The sequence below is a fragment of the Topomyia yanbarensis genome, chromosome 3, assembly GCF_030247195.1.
Source record: "Topomyia yanbarensis strain Yona2022 chromosome 3, ASM3024719v1, whole genome shotgun sequence".
NCBI classification, from domain to species: Eukaryota; Metazoa; Arthropoda; class Insecta; order Diptera; family Culicidae; genus Topomyia; species Topomyia yanbarensis.
The window spans coordinates 278,052,844-278,075,960 of record NC_080672.1 but is presented as its reverse complement, the minus strand read 5'-3'; the positions used below and the strand labels follow the sequence as shown (position 1 = coordinate 278,075,960).

The 23,117-nt window shown below is 38.2% G+C and overlaps 1 protein-coding gene across 12 annotated transcripts in view; it reads right to left on the bottom strand.

The window, feature by feature from the left end:
- Positions 1 to 237: 237 nt before the first annotated feature.
- LOC131690160 (cell adhesion molecule Dscam2) overlaps positions 238 to 23,117 on the bottom strand; it is a 471,795-nt gene continuing 448,915 nt past the window's right edge. For 2 of the 12 annotated variants that reach the window (XM_058975719.1, XM_058975720.1), the window contains exons 11-18: positions 5,780 to 5,899; positions 5,430 to 5,603; positions 3,001 to 5,364; positions 2,621 to 2,944; positions 2,399 to 2,559; positions 1,962 to 2,094; positions 1,790 to 1,880; positions 238 to 1,294 (exon numbers count right to left, since the gene is read on the bottom strand). In XM_058975719.1, the coding sequence (XP_058831702.1) occupies positions 943 to 1,294; positions 1,790 to 1,880; positions 1,962 to 2,094; positions 2,399 to 2,559; positions 2,621 to 2,944; positions 3,001 to 5,364; positions 5,430 to 5,603; positions 5,780 to 5,899 (3,719 nt within the window). In that variant the 3' untranslated portion in view covers positions 238 to 942. The other 10 variants (XM_058975716.1, XM_058975717.1, XM_058975714.1 and 7 more) reach the window with 8 other exon arrangements.

Genomic DNA, 23,117 nt, shown 5'->3' with positions numbered 1-23,117 from the left:
TATATATATATATATATATATATATATATATATATATATATATATATATATATATATATATATATATATATATATATATATATATATATATATATATATATATATATATATATATATATATATATATATATATATATATATATATATATATATATATATATATATATATATATATATATATATATATATATATATATATATATATATATATATATATATATATATATATATATTCCGAGTACATATTGAAATTTCAAGTCTTGTTTCCTAACAATCTGAAAATAACATATTGGGAGCATACAAAATCAATGTTTACCCGTGGGGGTCCGCAGCAACCCAAAGTGATTTCTAAGGGGTCCGTGATACGAAGACGCTGAGAACCACTGTTCTAAGGTAAAAAAGTAAGTATAACGTTCTAGAGTTAATAATATGGAAACACTACACGAAAGAAATTGAATTCGACATAGTCCTGAATCAAACAAATACATATTTACTGTCAGTTTGGTCTTTGGACTTGCATTCACAATCGTTCTTTGTATGTAGCGAGTAGGTTTGTTAATATCTTATTGTGGAACTCTGACCGATGTTTTGGAGGATGTTAGATGCTTTTTGGTTATGAATTATCAAACTATGTCCATGTTTAAATGTTAAAAAATGCTTCATCGCATATCTTGAGACCACAATGTGCCAGTAGTAAGATGTGCTCACAGAGTCATGAAAGCATAATCCATTGCCTTCTGCCAGTCATCCACATTCGAAAATATTAGTTTCAAGATTTGATTATTACCCCTAGTGTCTTGTACGAAGATCTGCTAATCTGAGGGACGAACCCTAAACCTAATTTATTAGAAATACACATTTTGTGGCCTCCGTTGGAACTTGCTGAAGAATAAAAATGCATTTAGATGCACCCAGTCATTACTATAAATATTAGGATCAACTTTATACCGCGATCGAGTAGTCTGACGGGTGTCCTCCCGGGACCTGGCCTCCGGGAGCTCCATTCCCTCCTCCTCCAACTCCTACTGCACCACTACCACCACCAGCTCCTCCAACGCCTAGGCCACTGTTGGCGTTGACGGTACTATTGTTCTGCTGTGGACGCGACCACAGCGACGAACGCATACCCAGTTTCAGCTTCTTGATCGTGTCGATGTCGCACTCGGCCTCCGACAGCTCCAGCCGGTCCGGCGTGCCACTCTCGATCGGCATCTGGTGGAACAGCGGACCTCCACCGCCTCCCGGTGTATTGTCGGGTAAATGTAGTGGTGTAAGTAAGGATCTCATAGTTCCCCTATACATATAGATGTGTGTTTGGTTGTAGTTGTTTGTTGGATTTATTTGTTTTGGGTTTGTTGTGCTCAAACAACAGAAATCGCGATTTGCAATGATTCAACTACATGGTTGAACGGATTGTATTTTAAAAATTTGTTAGATTGGTTGGTTGTTGAAGAAACCTCCTCTTTGTGGTTCCCTAATCTAACATATTAGGTCGAATGCTTTCAATTTTAACGAAGATTTCGATTTTGAAATAACGATGGCTAGTTGGTTCTGATTGGAAGTGGCGTAATTTCATCAACAATCGGAGGATAGTCGTGATGGAGTGTTGATTGTTCTACTACTGTGTATGGGTCGGAACTGGGACGGCATGCGGGGAAGCTGAATCGTTTGAGTATCGTTTGGACAACTACTGCGAGGGGATGTGATTGGAGATTGAGCAGTTTTGCTATTGAGAGAGGACTTGTGTCGTGGTGTGGTGTTTGTATTATGGAGATGAAGGTGATGGTACCTTGATCTACCACGACGAGGTAGTGATTTTTGTTCAGACATCGGCGACAAGTCCGAAGAAGTACTTGACTGCGTGCCATGATAGATAAGACCTGGAATAGAACGCATGAAATGCTGGTTATACACGAGGTCGTCATCTCCACAGGCAGTTCGTTGTAGCCGTTCATCCTTACTATGCTTGATCTTGGCGTCGAGTTGATTCGACGACTCGGTCCGACTCGACGTCAGTTGATCTTGATCGGAGTCTGATTCTTCACTTTCTGGTTCTGTTTTACGCGAATGTCTCCGCCGACCCTTAGATGAGTTCTAGTCGTTGAGTGAAAGAGAGTAAAGGAAATTTGCATTAGTTTCGAACGTCCTCAGTACCAGTAACTCACGTGTTCACGCATTTGCTAAGCCTCTACCGTGCGCTTCTAATAAACGGAAACAGTATGTTGAACAGTGTGTCAAAATAAATTTTAAAAAAGCTGTAATTTAGGGGAGAGTATAAAATCAAAGCATCAACTAGAAGCCAATCAGCGTGTGTGTGAGTGTTTACATTGGTAGAAATAAATAAATTTAAACGCACGATATTATAGTAAGGCGACTGATTATGAAGTTGTCTCAGTACCGCTGCAGGGGGTGGCGATGCACATCCCTCGGTCATGGCACGTTCGTGGTACATGAAGGAGTGCAGTAATGTGTTGGTAGGTCCGCTGTGATGAGGCTGCGCAAGAGTGCTTGCTTCTGACAGTTGGAATGTGGCGTATGGGGAAATGTCCTCGGAGGTTTCTATTGGTTGATACAGTTAATGAATCATTCTTCTTTCAAACTAGTAGGAGTTTAGTAATACCTGGAATTTTATCGCCTGCTTGTAGTGCCACCTTGTGAATAGTAGCGTAATAGCGGTCACGTTGGGCATCCGTGCTCTGTTGGTTACCGTCCATCGTATCCTTCCGTTCACGACCACGTTGGCCTGGGAAGTAACGAGGCGGCTCAGAGCCGATACCAAAACAGAACAGAACAATATACTCACGATATTTGTAGCAAACTACCGTGAAGGCAATGCAGATTATTGATGCCGTAATAGTAATGATTATCGGTATTAGCAGCTGAATATTGTTGTAGAAAACTTGAGAACGTTGTCCTCTTTGTACTAGATCTGGCGGTGGTGGGTCTGTAATGGGGTGAAAATCAGTCAGTTATTCTTAATATGATTCCATTCGAATGTACCTCCATCTTTCGTAAGCGTCACAAAAGTATACTCAGAGTTCGTCGATCCAGCCACGTTGTGCGCTTCCATCTTTAGCTGATACAGCGTAGAAGGAAGCAGTCCCGATAGCGTAAATCTGCGCTGTGGTTTCAAAGCATTCGAAACCAGATGCCATTCATCATCCAGATTGTTGGAAATAGAACGGTACTGTAGGACGAAGTACAGAATAGGGCAACCATTATCGGGCCAGCCGTTGAGCCGTAGAACTACGGACGTAGAGTTCGGTGCAATTAGTACCGAAGCGATTGGAATTCCAGGTGGTTGTCCTTGTGTTTTAACGTTCAAAGTGGTACTGGCCGGCGAGGAACCTATCTTGTTATGAGCAACTAAGTATACCTGGTAGGTGCTACCACAGAACAATCCTTTCAGTTCATGACTCGATGCGTGCCGAGAAAGTTGCATTTCTTCCAAATTCCCATGAACTCGTCGATAGTGTAAAGAGAACGCAGTTATCGGGGCATTCCCTGTTGTGCCAATCTTCCAGTGTAGTAGTATGCTGCTGGAGGTAGCACTGGTTACGTACAGGACCGGTGGTCCTGGAGGAACTTGAACTAGTAGATTGTGCGTTAGCCGATCAGTTCCAACACCGTTGTCGACCTGGCAGGTGTAGTTGCCGGTGTCGGTTGTCTGTAACATAGTGATGATGATTTCACCAGAATCGAGAATCTGCACGTTGTGATGCGATCCAGAGCGCAGGAGAATGTCTCCCTTGAACCATTCTCGGCGGGGTTGTCCAACGGCCATGCAGTTAAGCGACGCTGAGGTTTTCCACGGACGGATTGTTAATCCCCCGAAGGAGACAATTTTTGCCGGTACTCGATTGGATGTCATCTGCGATACAACGCGAGTACTTTTTCCTTCTCCGACGCGAGTTGACGCTGATACCCAGAACTGGTACTCGGTGTGACTTTGCAGTTGTTTAGCTTCGAAGTAGTGTTGGTGGGGCAGTAGATTACGTTTATCGTTGCTAAGTTCTTCTCGGCCATTAACAGCTCGCATGTACAGGTTGTACTTGGTGATTATTCCGTTTGGTTCACTCGGTGGCAGCCAAGATACGTACAGTGACGATGGTGAGCTGATTGCTATTTTAATGTCAGATGGGGCTTCCGGAGCATCCTCTTCGGTATGACAGAAAGCAGAAGGGGACATGACTCCGTCACCCATTCGAGTATATGCGAGAACCTGAACACTGTAGTTTGAGAATTTTCGTAGGCTTGTTAGAAGGATGGTGAGAGCGGTGGTTTTTCGGGTCTCCATGTCTCCGTTGCTGATTGAGTCTTCCGAGGCAGATTCGTAGAATACTTTGTAACCTTGAAGCAATCCATTCGTGTGATGAGCTTGTGGCGGTTGCCAGGATACTTGGATAGAGGTGGACGTCAACGCTGCACACCGTATATCCTCTGGTGGTTTGCTGGGAACATCTTCCATGGTTTGGGCTGTGACTGGTTCTGATAGTGGACCCGGTCCAACCTGGTTGAACGCTTGGGAAACTATTGTGTATCGTGTGTATTTAGCAAGGTTTCCCAGTAGAAGTTCGCCTGTGCCGTCTTCGCCGTCACCTGATATAGAGGTGAAATTGTAACTGTTCGAATTGGTGTGCATTGACCGGTAACCTATGTTGTAGCCTTGAATTTCACCGTGTCTAAGCTCGTAAGTTGGAGGCATCCAGTTGATGAGGATTTCGGTAGATGAGATCGGTCTGGCGGACAGGTTCAAGGGTGCTCCTGCCGGTCTTTGAGGTTCCGTTTTAATGAATAATTCCTGACTAGGTGAACTTCTTCCAGCAGGACCCTCGGCTATTACTCTAAATACGTAATTGGTAGCTGGTTTCAAGTTCTCGATCATTGCTGAGTATTGTGGTGGGTCGGATATTTCCATATACATCCATTGGCGGTCTATCTCTCTGTATTCTACGATGTATTTTGAAACTTCTGCTGCGTCGCCGCCACGAGGTTGCCACTTTAGATTTACCGCTCGGCTAGCAATCATTGATGCTTCCAATGATGAGGGTGGTTGTGGTGGTTCTTGAACTTGTAGTTGAACCAGCTGTTGATCACGACCATACAAATTGCTAGCCTGGCAAAAGTAAGCACCACTGTCGCTGCTTTCGACGCTGGATATTTGAACTTCGGCGTGGATCCCTTCCGGCGTGGCATCTTGCTTTATAGACACACGATAGTTGGTTGAAGGATTAAGCTCGTGTTTCCCGTTGCGTAACCAGACTACATTGATTGGTTTATCGCCTTTAACCTCGCACTGCATGATGGCGGTGTCACCTTTCTTCACCGTGACCATTTTGGACTGCCCGGAGAAATATGGTGAAGCTTGAAAAGGAAAAAAAGATAAATATTAGTATTTAAATCCATTACAATTCTAAAATCTAACTTACAGTTGACTTTTAATTGTATAACCTTCCCAATTCCTGTCCCAATTCCGTTATGAGCCTGACAGAGATAGAATCCTTCTCGATCCTCCTTCACGTGCTGCAGCAACAGTGACCCGTTAGTCAACAGCTTCGTGTAGGGTCGTTCTCTAACCTCCTCGTAGTCTCCCGATTTGCTTCCTGGACCATAAACCACCATGCGAGCAAAGAAATAAAAAAGTCCAAACGCGTTGACGGAGAAAGAGCACACAGCGATCAGCAAAGAAACTTGTCGTTTATCTTACGGCAACCGAAGCGACACATATTCGAGGCACGTGATTTATGTCGCTTCTTGCTGCTCGCTGGTTGAATCTTACCTGTTGCTTTCTTCCACTGAATCGTTGGTATGGGAACTCCCTGGGCCTGGCAGTGAAGCGTAATGTGGCGGTTCCGTTCCACACTCACGTCAGTCGGTTCAACAATCCAACGAGGCGGAACTGCACGATACCGACGGTGGGTGGTACGATGTTGGATTCCGACCGTGAAAAAGGAGATGGAAGACGATAGGAAAAGAAATTGCTCTCTATTAGAGGAGAAAGTTGTTAAAAGTTTTGCTTTTTTACTGGTGGAGGATGTTCTTTTCGAGGAAATAGCGGTTCATTTCTTGGGAAAAAGTTACAAGGAGAGGTACAACTTTCGTTGGTTTTGTGAATTACGACTTATTCCTTGCCATCATTGAGTTCCACGAATTGTTTCAAAGACATTTCACAGACTGTGGGACGTACGGAGTGTGCAGGTTGAGTGGGAATAAGTTTAATTGTTTTAAACACCTATGACGTTCTATTAAAGAAGATAATACACTGGATAATTATTTGCATGATAGTATTTGACTGCACTTTAAACATATAAACACTTGATTTTTGATCCATTAGTCATTATTTCTCGACAAATATGTATGGTACTGAGCCTAGTAAGGCGCGATAAAAACCGATAATTTATCCAACATAAAAACACGTGACGTCCCTTAGACTAAGAGTAAGTCGTAATTCAACAAAGCTTGTATTGTGTTAGTTCAAAGGTTAAAAACTAAAAGCGGTGCATGGGTTCGTCTGGGTAGGAAACATTTCCATTTGATTAACTTTCGTAGGGTTTGGGGTGGGGAAAACTAAACTCTTTATTTACTTTGAAATTCAGTTGGCCAAAGAAGCGTGTGTGTTACATACTTTGGTTATTGGTTATCATACACATAGATAGACAGTTTTGTCGTTTTTTTTGGTAGCGTGGGTGGGTGCAAAGTGGCGGCATATTAGTAACGCAGGGATGTACAACATAGGCAGCAGCATGGCGTAGTTTCAATGTTTGAATATGATGCATTCGAGGCGCATATTGCTAAAGGGGAACAAATCACTCACTGCTTGTTTACAAACGCTGGCTGATGGATGGAAGCGGCTTGTGCATGTGCATACAGGAAAGCGGTTTAATTGTTGCATGATTGATTAGTTGATTCGGTTGGGAATGTTTAACCTCTGGTTTGGAGCGATCGCTGTTGCTACTGTTGAAATGTCACATAGTAAGAGATAATATAGGTCATCTTGCAAATGGCTTATCTTTGATTTGTTTAGAACAGACGGTCATGCTGCGCCAAAATCTCCTACCAGTACGCTACATCAGTAAACACAACGGAGACACTTGTTTCTTTGAACATTTTTTCTTTACAGGTGATGTATATATAATGTCTCGGACTCGGGGATTGAATAAATTGATATTGAGTAATACTGAGACAAATGGGACTAAAATATTTTTATAAATTAACCTTGTTTTGGTTGAATTGTCCTATTCTGTATTCGAAAAAGATTGTAAATATATCGTCAATCATTTTCCATAATCAGTGCAAGAAATTGGATTTTTTTAAAAGAAGTCATTTTGCAAATAAACTTTTACAGGAGGATTTGGTTTTCCTATCCTGTATCCAACGAGATACAATTTTAAAGCTATTTCCAATGTCAGTGGGGGAAATTGTTTGGTTGGATTTTTTTTACTAAGATTTTTTTAAATAAAGAGATTTTCAATAGAAAACCAATTCACCAAACCTTAATCCTACAAACAATTTAAATGTTCCTCTGTGCGTTTTCTCGGGAAGACGACCAAAGTAAGGCTTGTTCGCGACAAAATCTGAACAGCTAAAACACATAGATCTCTTGTAATATTCAACCAAGAAGCAAAATATTTCTCACAGGTACGGACGTATGTCTTTTCTATCCAAAATACATAATTCGATATCTGAAAAGCGCTATCAAAAATAACGTCGAAAGAATGGAATGTCAACGACGGCGGTAAAACATGATGAGAGATCATTCATAAATGACGTATCCTTTAGGGGGGGGGGGGGGGGGGGGGTTAGGGAGGGTATAGCAAATTTGTTACGAAGTGTGACGAGGGGGAAGGTAGGGTCAGAAGATGTACGACGTAGCATTAAGTTTAAAACCTATTGTTTAGAGAAAGCAATTTAATGATCCTCAATTCCCAAGAGAAATAAATTTAAATTCAAACAAGTTACTTTTGATGCGGTTTTTCATGAGGTAAATTTTACGATTCGCGGAATTACAAGTTCACAAAAATACGGAAAGATATTGTATGCGGATTTAACTTGCTACATTAGCTAGCAAATGTTGCTAAATAGTAGACTTAGTTTGGAAGCTGAATTAAATTTTCACTTCGGATTCAACCAAACAAACTTTAGTAATTTAGATGAACGTATGCTTCTTAGAATCATTGGCAGCTGCAGGATTGTGAACTGAGAGAACTTCTCTTCATGCTCCCCTTGACATCTAAAATTCAAAATAAAACTATCAACACTATATTTGTCTTGAAATGGGCTTACTTTGCACGCAATTTGCTGTAATAATGAAAATGGTGATAAAAGTCGTCAAACATTTTGAAAGGGCATGTATTTAAAATAGTTGAAAAACATATGTAATTTTTTTTCATCCCCCGGCCGCTTTGCATGGGATGAGGGGGAGGGGGTAGGTAAATGCTATGTTATTTACGAGGGCGAGGTTAGAATTTTGTGACCAAATGCTACGAGGCGGAGGGAGGGGTCAAAAATCGCTGAAAAAAGCTACGTCATTTGTGTACGGCCCCTGATGAGTTATGTTCTATCCATGACCATGCGCCAGACTTGGGTGTAACGCCCAACTCCTACTTAGTAGAAGGCAAAGGATTCTTCACATTTTCTTTCGATCATGTGCATATGTCCTAGTTTTCCGTTCTAAGTTTATAAATGATTCGTTCTAGAATACCTATCCGTCTTTAAATTTCATTGCTATCGTTTCTCTTAGTCTTAAAATTTGCCGAAAATAGCCAACAAAATCGATACAGTAGAACCTTGCGGAAATTGAAACATAGAAACATATATGAACCTATGTCCAGAGAGCTGAAACTCAAAGATATGCTATTGTTTCTAACCCAGTGTGGTAAAGAGCTATAGTTTAAACCGTATTTGAATGACAATATCTCTTCGGGGTGTTGCCGTTTTGTTAATTCAACATCCTCTTCGGGGTGTGGAAATATCAGCTGAAACTACAAATGTAGTTGAATACTTCCGTATTGTCTATGTTCTCTGTGTCGTTATTTTCCTTATTCGTATCCTTACAACTTCCCCAATCCTTCTTATCAAGAAATGATGAGAAGACAAATCACGGCAAGGCACAAATCTCCGATCATCATGGGGAACGTGCCATTTGAGCCAGTCGGTACTGATTCCTGATGCCTTTTCTATCCAAAATACATAATTCGTTGATATCCAAAAAGCGCTGTGCAGTCAAACGAAAATCGGAGATAGTCAATTTAGCTGCTTTGTTCCACAAGATTTGGTAGATACCAGAGATCGATTTTTTGGCATCATTCTGATAACCAGGATAGCGACTTCCGGTTTATCGTTTTACATTTACATGGAGAAAGCCCATCTGGTCGTGTTTTTACCGCTGGGTAGCACTGTATACACCAAATTTTCACGACCAGGAATACAACTTTGTTGAAGACTGCAAAGCGATCCGACTTAAATAGAAAAGATATTTTTTTTTTAACGAAGTGGTGTCTGAGTTTGTTGGCAAGGGACATAGCCTACCATAGTCTACCATTGACATAACCTGTATCGAGCACCTGATTAGGTAGGATCGTTTTATACATTGTGCGTTAATCATAGCAATTACTAGCGAGAAAGTACTGCCTTGTGGAAGTTTTAATGCTCAGTCTTCTAGTAAACTTATTCTACATCATATTCTCATCAATTGATTCGAACATTTTCTACGCTATCCACGATACACAAAACTATCACCGAGATACGCGTTTGTTTAGAATTAAACGAGTTTTTGGATTTATTATCATTTATAATATTTTCAGAAAATTTGGTGGGGGCTACGTGCCAGCGTGGAATTCTTCTATCTGATTTGTCTGAAGTTTTGGTAAAAAATGGACTACCTGAAACTCACTCAATTGCAGTGAATGCGATCGTCAGTGCATTAGCAGTGCGTTATATTCGCACAAGTTTTTCACATACACATATTGTGGTCCTGATGAAGAATGATGTTCAAAATGCCTTTGATGGTTGTTGAAATGAATAAATTTCCTTTTACCTTTGAATTTTGATGATTTTCATTCATATTTTTACATTTTTAGTAAATTTTCTAAGGGTGCCGGTAACCGAACACATTTTTCTAAATGGTAAAAAATTATATTATAAATTAAATTCTTTCACCAGTTATTAGAAAAGACTTTCCATTGGTATGCTTATGTCCGTATATTGCGCAATTGGAGTAATGTTGTGAGCCAAAAACAAAAGTGAGCCAACAACCGACCACATTCCCCTATTTAAAAAATCATAACACATGAACCATTAGAGATAGTCGTATAGTTTGTTCAGCAAAGTTGCTTCAATTTAATTGTTTCATAACTGTGTAGAACATTATGTAGATAAATTTCACAAATCAAAAATGTTGATACTTTGAACACCCCAACCACAAGGACCACACTAATTTAACTAACATAAAATATCGGCTAAAATACTAAGGAAATTTCCCAAAGACACTATATCGTCGCTGTTGTGCTATCTTATGACAAACGCCATTTTGGGGTAAACTGAGTTAGATATGCCACATTACTTGTTTGAAAAATCTCTACAAAGTGGCGTTTTCAGAATTTTGAAATTCTACTTGGTTACTTAGATATTGCGAGAAACGTCATGAGAAATTGTGAGTTTTTTGCTTAAAATCACTGTATCTAGGGATTTGCTCAAGTTATATTGAAGTTTTAGATGTTTTTATGCGTGAAAATGTCTGAGGAACACAATGACATAAACATTTTCAAAAGAAAATTACACGAGTTGTGAGAAAAACACAGTTTTAGTTTTAAATTGGAAATAAAGGATATTTGGCAACACTGTAACTAAAAATAACTATTTTTCCTAGATGCCCTGACTCATTCCCTTCAAAATGCATTTCACCGATTGTTTATAGCCCATATGAACGCAAAGATATTAATAAAAGTTAAAAATTGATGATTTTTTTCTATGGAAAATTTTTCATGCACGATTATGACACGTTATACAAATTTTGTCATCAATACACGCCTATGACACGTGTGAGTGCGACTTTTGTTTACATTCATAGTAAAAACTCGCAACATAGTCAAGCGATCTTCGTAATATTTGAGAGATTGATGAAGAATAGATAGAAGCATTAATTGTCTTCTTTGGAATGTTTATACCATTTATAAGTTTCAAGATATTCAATCTCAAACTTTAAAAATCGTTTTTCTCGAAATGTGCAAAATGGCGCTTGTCATAAGATAGCACAACAGCGACGATATATCTAAAACCACCGGTTTGAGCGCAATTTTCGTCTTCCTAAATACGACTTTGCAAGTGCAGTGCGATCAGAAAGGTCTGGCCTTCTCCTGAATGTTTGTCACACTATCGAATCCATTTGGTCGCTTCTTATGATTGTTTTTTGCATTTCTTTTATTTGTAGCTGTCGGCAATAGAGTATTACACGAATTTGAAAAAAACAGAACTTGCAAATTATCCAAGCTTTCTTATAAGTACTCGAATTAGATATCCCTGAATTTCGCTTGTATTTCACAGAATAACTTTCATAACACGCACTTCTTTTGACTTCTTTTTGTTGAGAGCGCTATTTTAAATATTAACGATATATATGGTAGATAGAACAGACTTACGTCCATATTCGTGAAAAATATTTCCTTTTCGGTTGAATATTTCAAGAGATTTATGTGTTTTTAGCTGTCCAGATATAGTCGTTAAATTTTCTGCACTATACCCAACAAAAAACTTCGCCACGAACTTTGAAGAAATTTTTAGATCAATGGCAAAATTATTTGAATGGGAAAATTTCGGAATGAAATCAAAGTTTTTTTAATGTAACAGTTTGCATAGAATATCTTGTAGGATAGTTAAATTTTCTTATCCTACATCCAACAAAAGATTGAAAATGTATTACCGAGTGTTTTCAAACAACAGAGATTTTTTTTTGCTATTAGTAGTCAAAATTGACTTTGTAATAGCTGGCGTCCAAAAGGGGTACCTAACGTTGTGTTTTACGAAAATTCGAGTTTTCTCGGTCATTTTTCGAGGGTTTAAAAAAACTAGTCTATAGATTCGCAATATGCAAATTTTATATTGTAGCTCATATATCGGTGAACTCGATATAATACTGATTTTATTAGATTGCGTTGACATTTTGGCCTAAACAGTAGTTCCTGAAGGTGAGTGCCGCTCACATACTTGCTATTCATGATTATTTTCTAATATAAAGTGCCTATTTTCACCATACTAAGCAAGGTGCCTCATTAATTCATTAATTTCTCGGCCTACAATCAATGGAATGCCTAAAATTTGACATCAACAGCTTTGCTTCGTTGTTAAGAACCAATATAATAACACAAATGCGCAGAAAACAGTGAAACTCTCTTGTTTGAGCGCAACAAAAACTCGAATCGAGTGCCCTTATTGTTGTGCTACGATTGTGCTCAATGTGTTGAACAAAGATGGCAGACACTGGATAGGGTGACAATAGAAACGTGGTGAAAATGGGCTCATCGCCCTATATGGCCTATGTTAAGCCAAAGAGGACCAAGCGCAATTTTGAGATACATGCTCTAAAACGCTATCGCATCCAACATACCATAAGCAGCCCTCCATCTATTAATTTTTGGGAACACAAATAGCCAACGCAAGCAAATAAGGGTTCTTTAAGTTGCTATGTTAATGGTAAGTTACCTAAAGATGCATTTTTACATGAAAAATAGGGTTACTGTTCCCCAATTCATCTTAGCTCCGCTATTCATCTCACCCATTTGAACACATTAGTTAGAGCAGTATCTGCTATCTCTATTCAAAGCATTAGTTTAAATGGTAAGATGAATAAGGGTACATTGTACTAGACTTTTCGCTTCACTCAAACGCGAGCATTTTATATTTTCCAGACAAAAATTTTAACTGTACTGCTATTACTGCTTAGGAACGAAGCGAAGATGATGACGCCTATTCAAGCGCAATCCAGTTACTCTATGTAGAGTTATCAACGAAATAGTGTGACATCCTGACTAATGAGACGAATAAGGGCTCGTCTGTAGGTTTTTATTTGTCTCCGATTATTGCACGAAGCGAACGTGCAACGACGAATCGAACGCATCAAAGTAGACCCTGGTACAATGTAAGCGATGATAATTATATTTTATATGCTTTTTCCAACATTTGAAAACATTTTCCGAGATAATTAGTAATATTATTGTTCGACATTCAATTGAACGAATAACATGTATTTTTCAATAAATATGTTTTTCTATTCATCACGAGTCGTAGCAAGTTCATCTTCAGCTGTCAAAAAAGAGCTTCGATTATGGTCTCTACATCGAAAGTTGACTGCGGTCCGAAACGATCAAGAGAAAAATGGTACATTGCGTTCGGAAAATGAAAAAAACGTCATATCAATATGGTGTGTTCAAGAAATTTGTAGGTCCTATCATTTTAAATATATATTCTGAAGATGTAAACTTAGTAGGTTCTGTATGTTTCGAGATAGAGCATATTTTTTTAACTTGTAGATTATGCTTTCAAAAAAGCGCAATATTGTAAAACTTCTAGGACCTACAAAGTTAGTATCTTCAATAGATATGTATACTTATAACCTGCCTGACATACAACTTGGTCGTAGACCAAAAATGCAAAATGTGGGATACCTCCTTTTGGACGGCAGCTATTGAAATAATGACACCGCTCTGATGTCAATGCAAAACCAGAAGATCTTCACGCTTCAGTCATTTTTAAGTAATGTGACATCAACATAAAATTTTAGATTTCAGAAATTTCTAAAAACTTTTAACATTTCTAGTTCTTTTAGTTCTTTCTTTAACTTGGTTACATTTTAGATTCGAAAATTGAGCTAAAAGCTAGCATAGGATTGTTTTGGAAGCAATGAACATTGCGTATAAGGTTGTTCAGAAAAATTTGGAGATCATGAGGGTAAAAAAATGTTTTCAAGATGTTTTGTTTTTTTGACACTAGATCTTGACGCTTTGTGCTCTGTGTAGCAGTAATTTTTAATTGAAACGAAATTTTCAAAACAGGCAACAAGCGTTTTTGCAAAGATTCCTTGCCATAAACATTGATTGACAACCAGGTGTCACGAACATTTCGCTTTTCAACCCACATGGGATAATCGCCTACCGCATCAAGTGATTTTTCGAAAACTTTTTCTGCTTAACTTGTCTTGAACCTTTCCTTCTCCGGTAATCGTGTAAAACTTTTGACCTATGAGTTGCTTGAAATCCGTCTTGACGTATGTTTCATCGTCCACGATAATGCAATCAAAGTTAGTTAACATTGTTGTCTCACTGTAGCCTGGTACGTAGACAGTCCGGCTCGTTTGTTGGTTTCAAGAACTATTGTGTGTAATATCTCTAAAGTGCTTCCAGTTCCAGTTACTGCGGAAATCTGATTTTGGTTTCACCTGATCCCGGCTTCCTAGCATTCGTCAGACGTTCCCCGAACACTTTTATTATGTTTCTCACAGTCGATTTGGCGACTTTCAGCGATTTTACTAAATCCACGTGGGAGTGTAATTCTGGATTTTTCCCATGCGCGTTGAGAATTTTAATACGCTGTTCCTCTTGTTTTCACGCCACTTTGACGACTGAATGTAAAATGGCAAGAACAAATTAGAGGATACATTCCGTGCGCATGCACCTATAAAATGGGTGTTCTAATTTTTAAATGCACGATTTAAAAAAATGCTTCTCTAAAGATCATCTAAGTTGATCGCTCCACCCTATATGTATAGTAGGTTGGGCAATATTGGGTTAGGTTAGTTTTAATGATTAAATTAAATTGCATGAAATTTTTAATAGAATGACGACGAGAAAATTAAAAAAATGTTTTGAAATTAAATTTGACAAAAAAGAAAAAAAAATTGCGAAGTTGCAATTTTTTTGGGTGAAGAAATCCATTTTTTATAGTAGATATTCTGAAAGTACATACATTGAAAAATTTTTTTTCCTTAAATTTCATTGAGTTCGGAACACTAAAACTTGAGGAGATTGTTGACTCGCTGCACCTACCGTTAAACTCGATTGCCTTGAAATTGTAGTTTTTTGAAAAGTTCCTATGCGACGATCACGATATCTCGGGAACCAATTTGCCGATCATTCTGAAATTTTATATCCTCATTATATCAGCTGCTTTGGGTATAAAAATATTTGTAGTTCAATGACCGCTTTAACTTTCCAACTTGAGAAGCTCCCCTTTAAGGACCACAGTACACTTTGCGTAGCGCTAATTCTATTTGCTTCCAAACACTTTCTACTAGCTATTTAATCACAAAGTAATGCGTTCCTGGCGTAACAATTGTAGTATGCGCTTCCCCCTAAATTGAAATGGCTTGTCGGTATTCGTGACATCAATAGAGCAACAGCGAAAGCAGAAACCAGCGGGATGTCGACAACCTGTAGTACCTTTCACTATTTTCGTTTGAACTTTTCTTGTTCTTTTTTTTTTGTTCCAACTACTTTGTACCACTAGAATGCTGCAAATCGGGGGCATGTTGTACAGGGTTTGGCTTGCTGTTAGTGCAATCGAATGGGTTTCACTGGTATAAGCGGTAAGCTAGCAAAGAACAGGGTACAAATGATTCAAATTGTTATTTGGCATGTACGCATATTATAGTATGTGGTAGCTATTAAATATTTGATATGGGATTAGCTTTGGTATACAACATTGCTGGCATCGCGTTCGTGGGGGGGTCGGAAACAATTCAATCAAACACTAGCTAACTAATTTAACGTATATAAGTAGGTATATATTAGGCTTTTAGCGGATACAGCAGATGCACACCACGCCGTGGGTCTACGTTTCCGGTTTGACTTTTCGCATTTTGGTATTGCGGCGAGCGAGCGTCCAATTTCCCAGTCTATTTTTCATACATGTTTACCAGTTTTGTGCCGAATTGAGTTTCAAAATAAATAAAGCCAAAATAATAACGTAATGGAAACTAACACTCAGTGAAAAGTTTATTGCAGAGTGGAAAGGGAAGGGCGGGGTTTGATATCAATTTTCATTTTCCGGGATATGTCTTATAATCTAGAGATGAAGTGAAAATTAAAATAAACTGAAAAAAATGACTTAAAATATTTGTACTGGCGCATAAGGTATGTTGGTAAGTGTGTGAGGGTGAGGTTCTGCGAAAGCTGCTCATTACATTCGGTGCCGTCGAATAGGGGAAAAAAGGTTGAAACTAAATCAGTTCCAGATCGTTTTCCATACTCCTAGTAAGGCTGGTGCAGTGCGATTAGCGGTGGGCGGTGTAGGGTGCATCATTACACATATTAATATCACATATATAGAGAGACAGGATGAGACATATGCGAAATATTAAGGATTTATTGAACGTTGGTGGTTGCGTCGGTTGAATTGTCGGACAAAATTGATTGGGAATTAAGATATAAGACGGTAATCCAATTCAGACGAATAACTTCTTAGGTCAACTCTAATAAATAAAAAAAATGAAGAGGTAAACTTTAGTTTTGGCGCTTTGAGAAAAAAACTACTCATTACTCATTGCAGCAGTGTAGTTTTTATGCAGATTTCTTCAATTACGAATTTTAATGGCTAATGAGAAATTCTAATCTGATATGCTTATTAATTCCTCTAGTGTTATAAATTGGTTCTGCCGCGTTCTAATTGTCATGATTGATTGTCATGTATGAATGAGCCCTAAGATGTCGTTGCTGAGATCCTAACCAAAATGGGAGACCATTTAAATTGTACAACTGAATTCAACCGAAGCAACCATGTTCTTTTGTTTATTGGTTTAAAGCGCGCTGTGCATGATGGAAGGATCATTCAAGGATGTAAACTTCAAAAGGACCCTTCGGGATAGGCATTGTAGTTCGGTGAGGATAAGGATGAGATATGAAGTGGATTTGATACGTATTGCCGACTTTGTCGGCAGGAGTTTTCTCTCGTTATTCCTCTACTATTCATTGGCAATGAGTTGGCTCGGAGTGAACAATCTTTTGTTCGTAGTTCGAGGATGCCTCCGGACATTTCCGTGATTAATGAATTACAGTGGGATTTCAGTTCCATCGAAGTTCGTACGGCTGCGATTCGACTGCATCGTTCCTAACGAAAGTGGCTGCGGAAAAGATTCTCACAACGGAACACTGTGCCCCTTGAGTGGTTTTCTCTTACATGAGACTTTCATTTTGAACTAGTATCTACGGAAACGATAGTGAATGAGTGGGTATAGTTTGGAAAAGCTGTGTTCTGATTTTTTAAATGGACGTTTTTTGAAGTACATACCAATCGAATAACTTTTTCGAAAGAAAATATCATCCACGATTAAATAGGAACGCCCTTCTAACAAGTTAAGTTAGGCTTAAGTTCGCTTTTATCGACATTTGTTGCAGTCGTTTCTTTTTCTTTTTCCAAATGTAGTGAGAGTTGTCTCTGTTCGCAAACAATAATTTATTATGGCTTGGAACGTGAAACGGTGAATACAAATATAACTGTTAATGTTAACAGTGATGTTTAGGAGTCATTTGCATTAATATTTGACACCAAGAGACATTTTTTATATTTTATTTTCTGTTTGATTACATTGTTTCGTTTGCATTATATTTCTAATTATAGATGTTGGGTGTTCAGCCACAAGTGGTGACTTTTCATCCCTATTGTTTACATGATTCGGTTAATTATTATTAAGATATAATATGCTTTCGCAGTTAGGTGATTTTTGCAATAGGATGTTTTAAGCCTACTTGTCATGAGTATACGGAGCTAAACAAATCTTAGGAACAAACTTATAAACTATAAAGAGAGCTAATCGTTGCAATTGGTGATTGCAACGATTTTTGTTGCAAAATGCCATTTTGAATACTGTTCGTCATAATTTCTAATGTTTCTATGTCTGCGAGTCTGTGCAATTCGTTTGCGCTGAACCAGGGAGGACGCTTGAAAACCATTTTCAGAATTTTGTTCTGAATCCTTTGAGGTGTTCTCTTCCTAGTAGCACAAGAACTTGCCCAAATTGGTACTACAAATGGCATTACCAGTCTTAATATTTCTTTATAAATTAATAGCTTGGTCTTTAGGCAGAGCCTAGAATCCCTGTTTATAGGAGAGTATAAACATTTGACATATTGGTTTGGATTCCTTCAATGTGATTCTTATAAGTAAGTTTTTTATCATAAATCAAACCCAAGTACATATTTAACTTTATCTGACCACGTTCAATTCAAATAATTAAATTTAATAACATGGTTATTATTTGGCTTAAGGGAAGAAGCTCTTGGTTTATGTGGAAACACAATCAATTGTGTTTTTGCCGCATTAGTGGAAATTTTCCAGTTTTCCAGGAAACCATTGAAAATGCACCTAGGTTTTTTAACGCGGGGGAGACGTACCGCGTAAAAAACCGCGTTAATTCGAAAATCCGCGTAAAAAACTCAGCAAAGGACTTAGAATATTTTTTGGAAATTTTTTTTTTGCACGGATTTTGCATTCAACACCGTTTTTGAAAAATATTTAGGTCCTTTTGAATGGGTTATAGCGAATTCTGTTAAATAGAAAATCGCCGTCTTGGATTTCAAAATGGCGTGAAACATAATTTTCTAGCATCTACTTGTCAAGACCATTCCAAAAGTACCCATATTGATTGGGTTATATCGAATTTCGCTAAACCGGAAGTAGCCATCTTTGATTTCAAAATGGCGTCAAAAATCAATTTCTGACACCTACTCGTCAAGACCATTCCGAAAATACCCATATTGATTGGGTTATAGCGAATTTCGCTAAACCGGAAGTCGCCATCTTGGATTTCAAAAATCATTTCAAAATGGCGTCAAAAATCAATTTCTGGCGCCTACTTGTCAAGTCCATTCCGACAATACCTATATTGTTGAGGTGGGGGCCATAAGGAGTTTTTGCAAAAACCGTGTTAATTGCGAAACTGCCAAAATTCAGCCAAAGTTTTTTGCATTTAAAATGACTTAGCATTTTTTTCAGAAAAAAGTCTAAGCCCTTTGCATTCGAAAGTATATTCAATATTTTTGCAAAAACCGCGTTATTTGGAAAATCCGCGTAACAAACCGCGTTAATTGGAAAATCCGCGTAAAAAACCCGTGTTAATCGGAAAATGTGCGTAAAAAACCTCGTAAAAAACGCGCAATAAACGCGTAAAAAACCTTCGAGCTTCGTTAAAGTCGATTGTAGATAATACGAAGACTCCTACCTGTAACAGAGATGCTAGTATCATCACAGAAGATCTAATGTAAAAATATTATACGCTAAAGCAGGCGTCCATCAAGGATCAAGCGTTACTCCAAGCTAGCTAGCTTATTATTTGATGGACGCCTGCTTTAGTGGGTAGCTTATTAGATTTATATTGCTGATAAGATACCTTTGTGCAATTAATCGTTTGAGCCAAACAATATAGAAAGTTTTTTCGATGTCTAAAAGAGCAACTCCAGTGGAATAGCCCTCTGGATATTTGCCTTTATCATATTAGGGACCATCCATAAATGACGTAGCATTATATGGGGGATGGGGGAGTTTTGTATTTTGTGATGATGTGTGACGACAGGGGGGTAGGGGGTCATGTCATGCTACGTAGCTTTTTTAAAAGGGGAATTGGGGTTGACCTGATGTCACGACAACCTCACCCGTTTCATCTAACTAACATTGTTTTTTTTTTAACGGGGACAAGGGGGGAGGGATGGTTACCGTGAAGCTACGTAATTACCAGGGGGTATTCAAAGTTTTGTAACGAAATGCTACGATGGGGGAGGGGGGTGTTAAAAATCACTCAAAAAATGCTCAGTTAGAACTTTTCCTACAAACACGGCTCCGGATATATTTCGCCTCTTTGAAAAAGAGTCCATATCAAGCAGACGACAGCGTTCAATGTAAGGTGGCAGTTCTATCGGGTTGCGCCATGGCAAGGTTTTAAGAGCATATCGGAGAAACCTAGCTTGTATAGATTCAATTCTGGTAATCCAGACATTTGCGTACGGGCACCAAATGACAGCTGAAGCTTCCAGGATGAAGCGTACAATAGAGAAGTACAGTGCTCTCAGGCAGTATGGGCCAGTAAACTCTTTGGCTATTCTAATGATAAAACCAAGGTTCCGGTTGTCTTTCGCAATGTTGTGGGAATAGTGATCTCTAAACGTCAATTTAGAATCCAGCTGTACACCAAGGTCCACCAAGGTATAACACCACAAAATTGGATTTTTTTCTGCGTGTGTAAGAAATTACTGAGCATTTGGATACATTGATAGTCAACCGATTTCGAGTACACCAGTTACAAAATTCATCTAGTTGTCGCTGTAGTTTAATGCAGTTCAATTCAGATCGCATAATAAGAAACAATTTAAGGTCATCTGCATAGATAAGTTTGCATCCTGGTGGAAGAACATAACAAACGTCATTGAAGAACAAGGAGAACAGCAAGGGTCCAAGATTATTACCCTGGGGCACACCTGTTAAATTTACGAATTTATGTGACTCGACATTTCCTAGTTTGACAGATACGGTACGGCCTACAAGGTATGATTTAAGCCACTTAGTAAAATTGAGTGAGGTAACCAATCTTTCTATCTTCGCCAGTAGGAGCGAGTGATCAACACGATCGAACGCTGCTTAGAGATCTGTATAAATAGTGCGCACTTGTGCTCCGCATTTAATACTCTTAATACAATGTGAAGTGAATTGTGCTGAATTCGTGGATGTTGATTAGGGCATTACAAAAAATTTTTTTTTTTGAATTCTCAAAGGCCCCCCCTCTCATATTGGGACAAATGTCAAAGTAAGCTCAGATGCCAAATTTCACATCATTTGAACAATTTTAGACCCCCGCCCACTTCGCTTGAAATTTTTGAAATTGGAAATATGGAAAAATATGGAGGAAAAATATATTAAATGCTATAACTTTTGAAGTAGCAATCAGAAATATACAATTTATACCTCTTTTTAAAGTAAATAACCTTAGTATTTGAAGGAAGACATTCCTCTATCTAGACAAATAAGGGAAAATGGGGTACTGGGACATTTTGGCCCCAAAATCCCCTATTTTTAATAATTTTTCTGCTCCGTGATGCAAATCATACATATTTTGGATTTTTTCTAATGTGAAAAAATCTCAGATATCGAATGGAATCTTTTTGACCTTTGTCCGAATACGGGAAGTTGGGATTATAGGGCCTTTTGTCATTAATATTAAATTTTATCATTTTCTCGTGCATATATCTCTATTATTCTTCAAACAAATCTCATAAAATGTACCTTTGTTAAACGTGAAAAATCCTTAGGAACACAATAAAAATAGATTCGTTATCGGTAAAATTCAGAAACATCAAATTATCTGATATATAGTTTCGATTTCACATTTCTATCAAAAAATTGCACATATTAACTCCATTTAACAACAAAATTCTTATTAAATTTACTACTTTTAGTGTAAAATACGCTTCCGGATCGCATGAGAAAAGTTTCCATCCTGGAAAAATAGGGGACGTTGAGGTATTAAGACATTTAACGAAAAAAATGTAATTTGTAGAGTTAATGTCCAAAAATTTGATGTTTCTGAATTTTACCGAAAACGAATTCATTTTTGTTGTATTCATAAGAATTTTCCGCGTTCAAGAAGCTACATTTAATGAGAATTGATTGAAAGAATAATAGAGATATATGCACGAGAAAATGATAAAATTTAATATTAATGACAAAAGGTCCAATAACCCCAACTTCCCGTATTCTGACAAAGGTTAAAAAGGTTCCGTTCGATTTCTGAGATTTGTTCACATTAGAAAAACTCCAATATATGTATGATTTGCATCACAAAGCAGCAAAATTGTGAAAAATAGGGGATTTTGGGGCTAAAATGACCCAGTACCCCACTTTTCCCTATTTTTCTAGATAGAGGAATATCTCCCTTCAAAGACTTAGGTCATTTCCTTTAAAAAGAGGTATAAATTGTAATTTTCTGATAGCTACTTTAAAAATTTAGGCATTTAGTATATTTTTCCTATATATTTTCCCATAGCATCAATTTCAAAAATTTCAAGCGAAGTGGGCGGGGGTCTAAAATTGTCCAAATGATCTGAAATTTGGAATCTAAGCTTACTTTGACATTTGTCACAATATGGGAGGGGGGCCTTTGAGAATTCAAAAAAAAGTTTTTTTTGCCATGCCCTAATGTTGATCTACCTGGGAAGAACACGTGTTGATCTGTCGATATATATGTTTTGGCTTAACAATACATTTGATTGATTTGTTTATTCAACCATGTAACGTAAGGCAGCTGTCTTTTTTAATGCTACACTTTGCTTAAATTCATTGCTTACTAGAATTTCAAATAACTTGGACCCCGCACAGAGAGAGGTCATGCCCCGATAATTTGCTATGTCCTGCTTATCACCTTTTTTAAATATAGGAAACATAACCGACTTTTCCAATACAGAGGAAACGTCCCTTGCGACAACGATAGATTAAAAATCAGTTTTAGGGCTCCCCTCCGGAAAGGGCACTCCCACATCTTTTTAAAATTATGGTCAGGACCAGCCGATATCGAAGATTTCAATTTATCAATAGCAGCAACAATGTCTTCCTCTGTAAAATGGATGTTAACTAGGTCCATCACACCTCTGGGAACATCTCGTAGTCCGATTTCAACCTGTTCTGAGTAGTCGGAACTGTTTCAAATGCACTCGAAAAATGTTTTGCAAACAGGTTACATATACCGCGAGTCGTGCTAGAAGTTTCATTTGCCAAAGTTATACTAGAAGAAAGTCCACTCTCTTTACGCTTCTCATTTACAAAAGACCAGAAACGTTTGGGATTTCGCTCAAGGTCAGATTGCGTTTGTAACACATGCCGATAGTAGACGAAGCGGTTATAAGCTTTGTAATTGCTGCTAGCATATATGAATTCCCGCTTTATATTGGGATTTCGTCGGTTGGAGTAGTGCCGAAGCGCGGGTGCCCTCAGTCGTTTAAGTTCTCGGAGACGCCGATGGGACCAAAGTGGTTTTGGTTTAGGATGCGGTACTCGGACATATATTCCAAAAAGTTAGGTCAGGACCGATGGGAACTTTTCTACTGCCCCATTTACATCGGTTGCGATATTGAGCAAAGTCACCCAGTCAA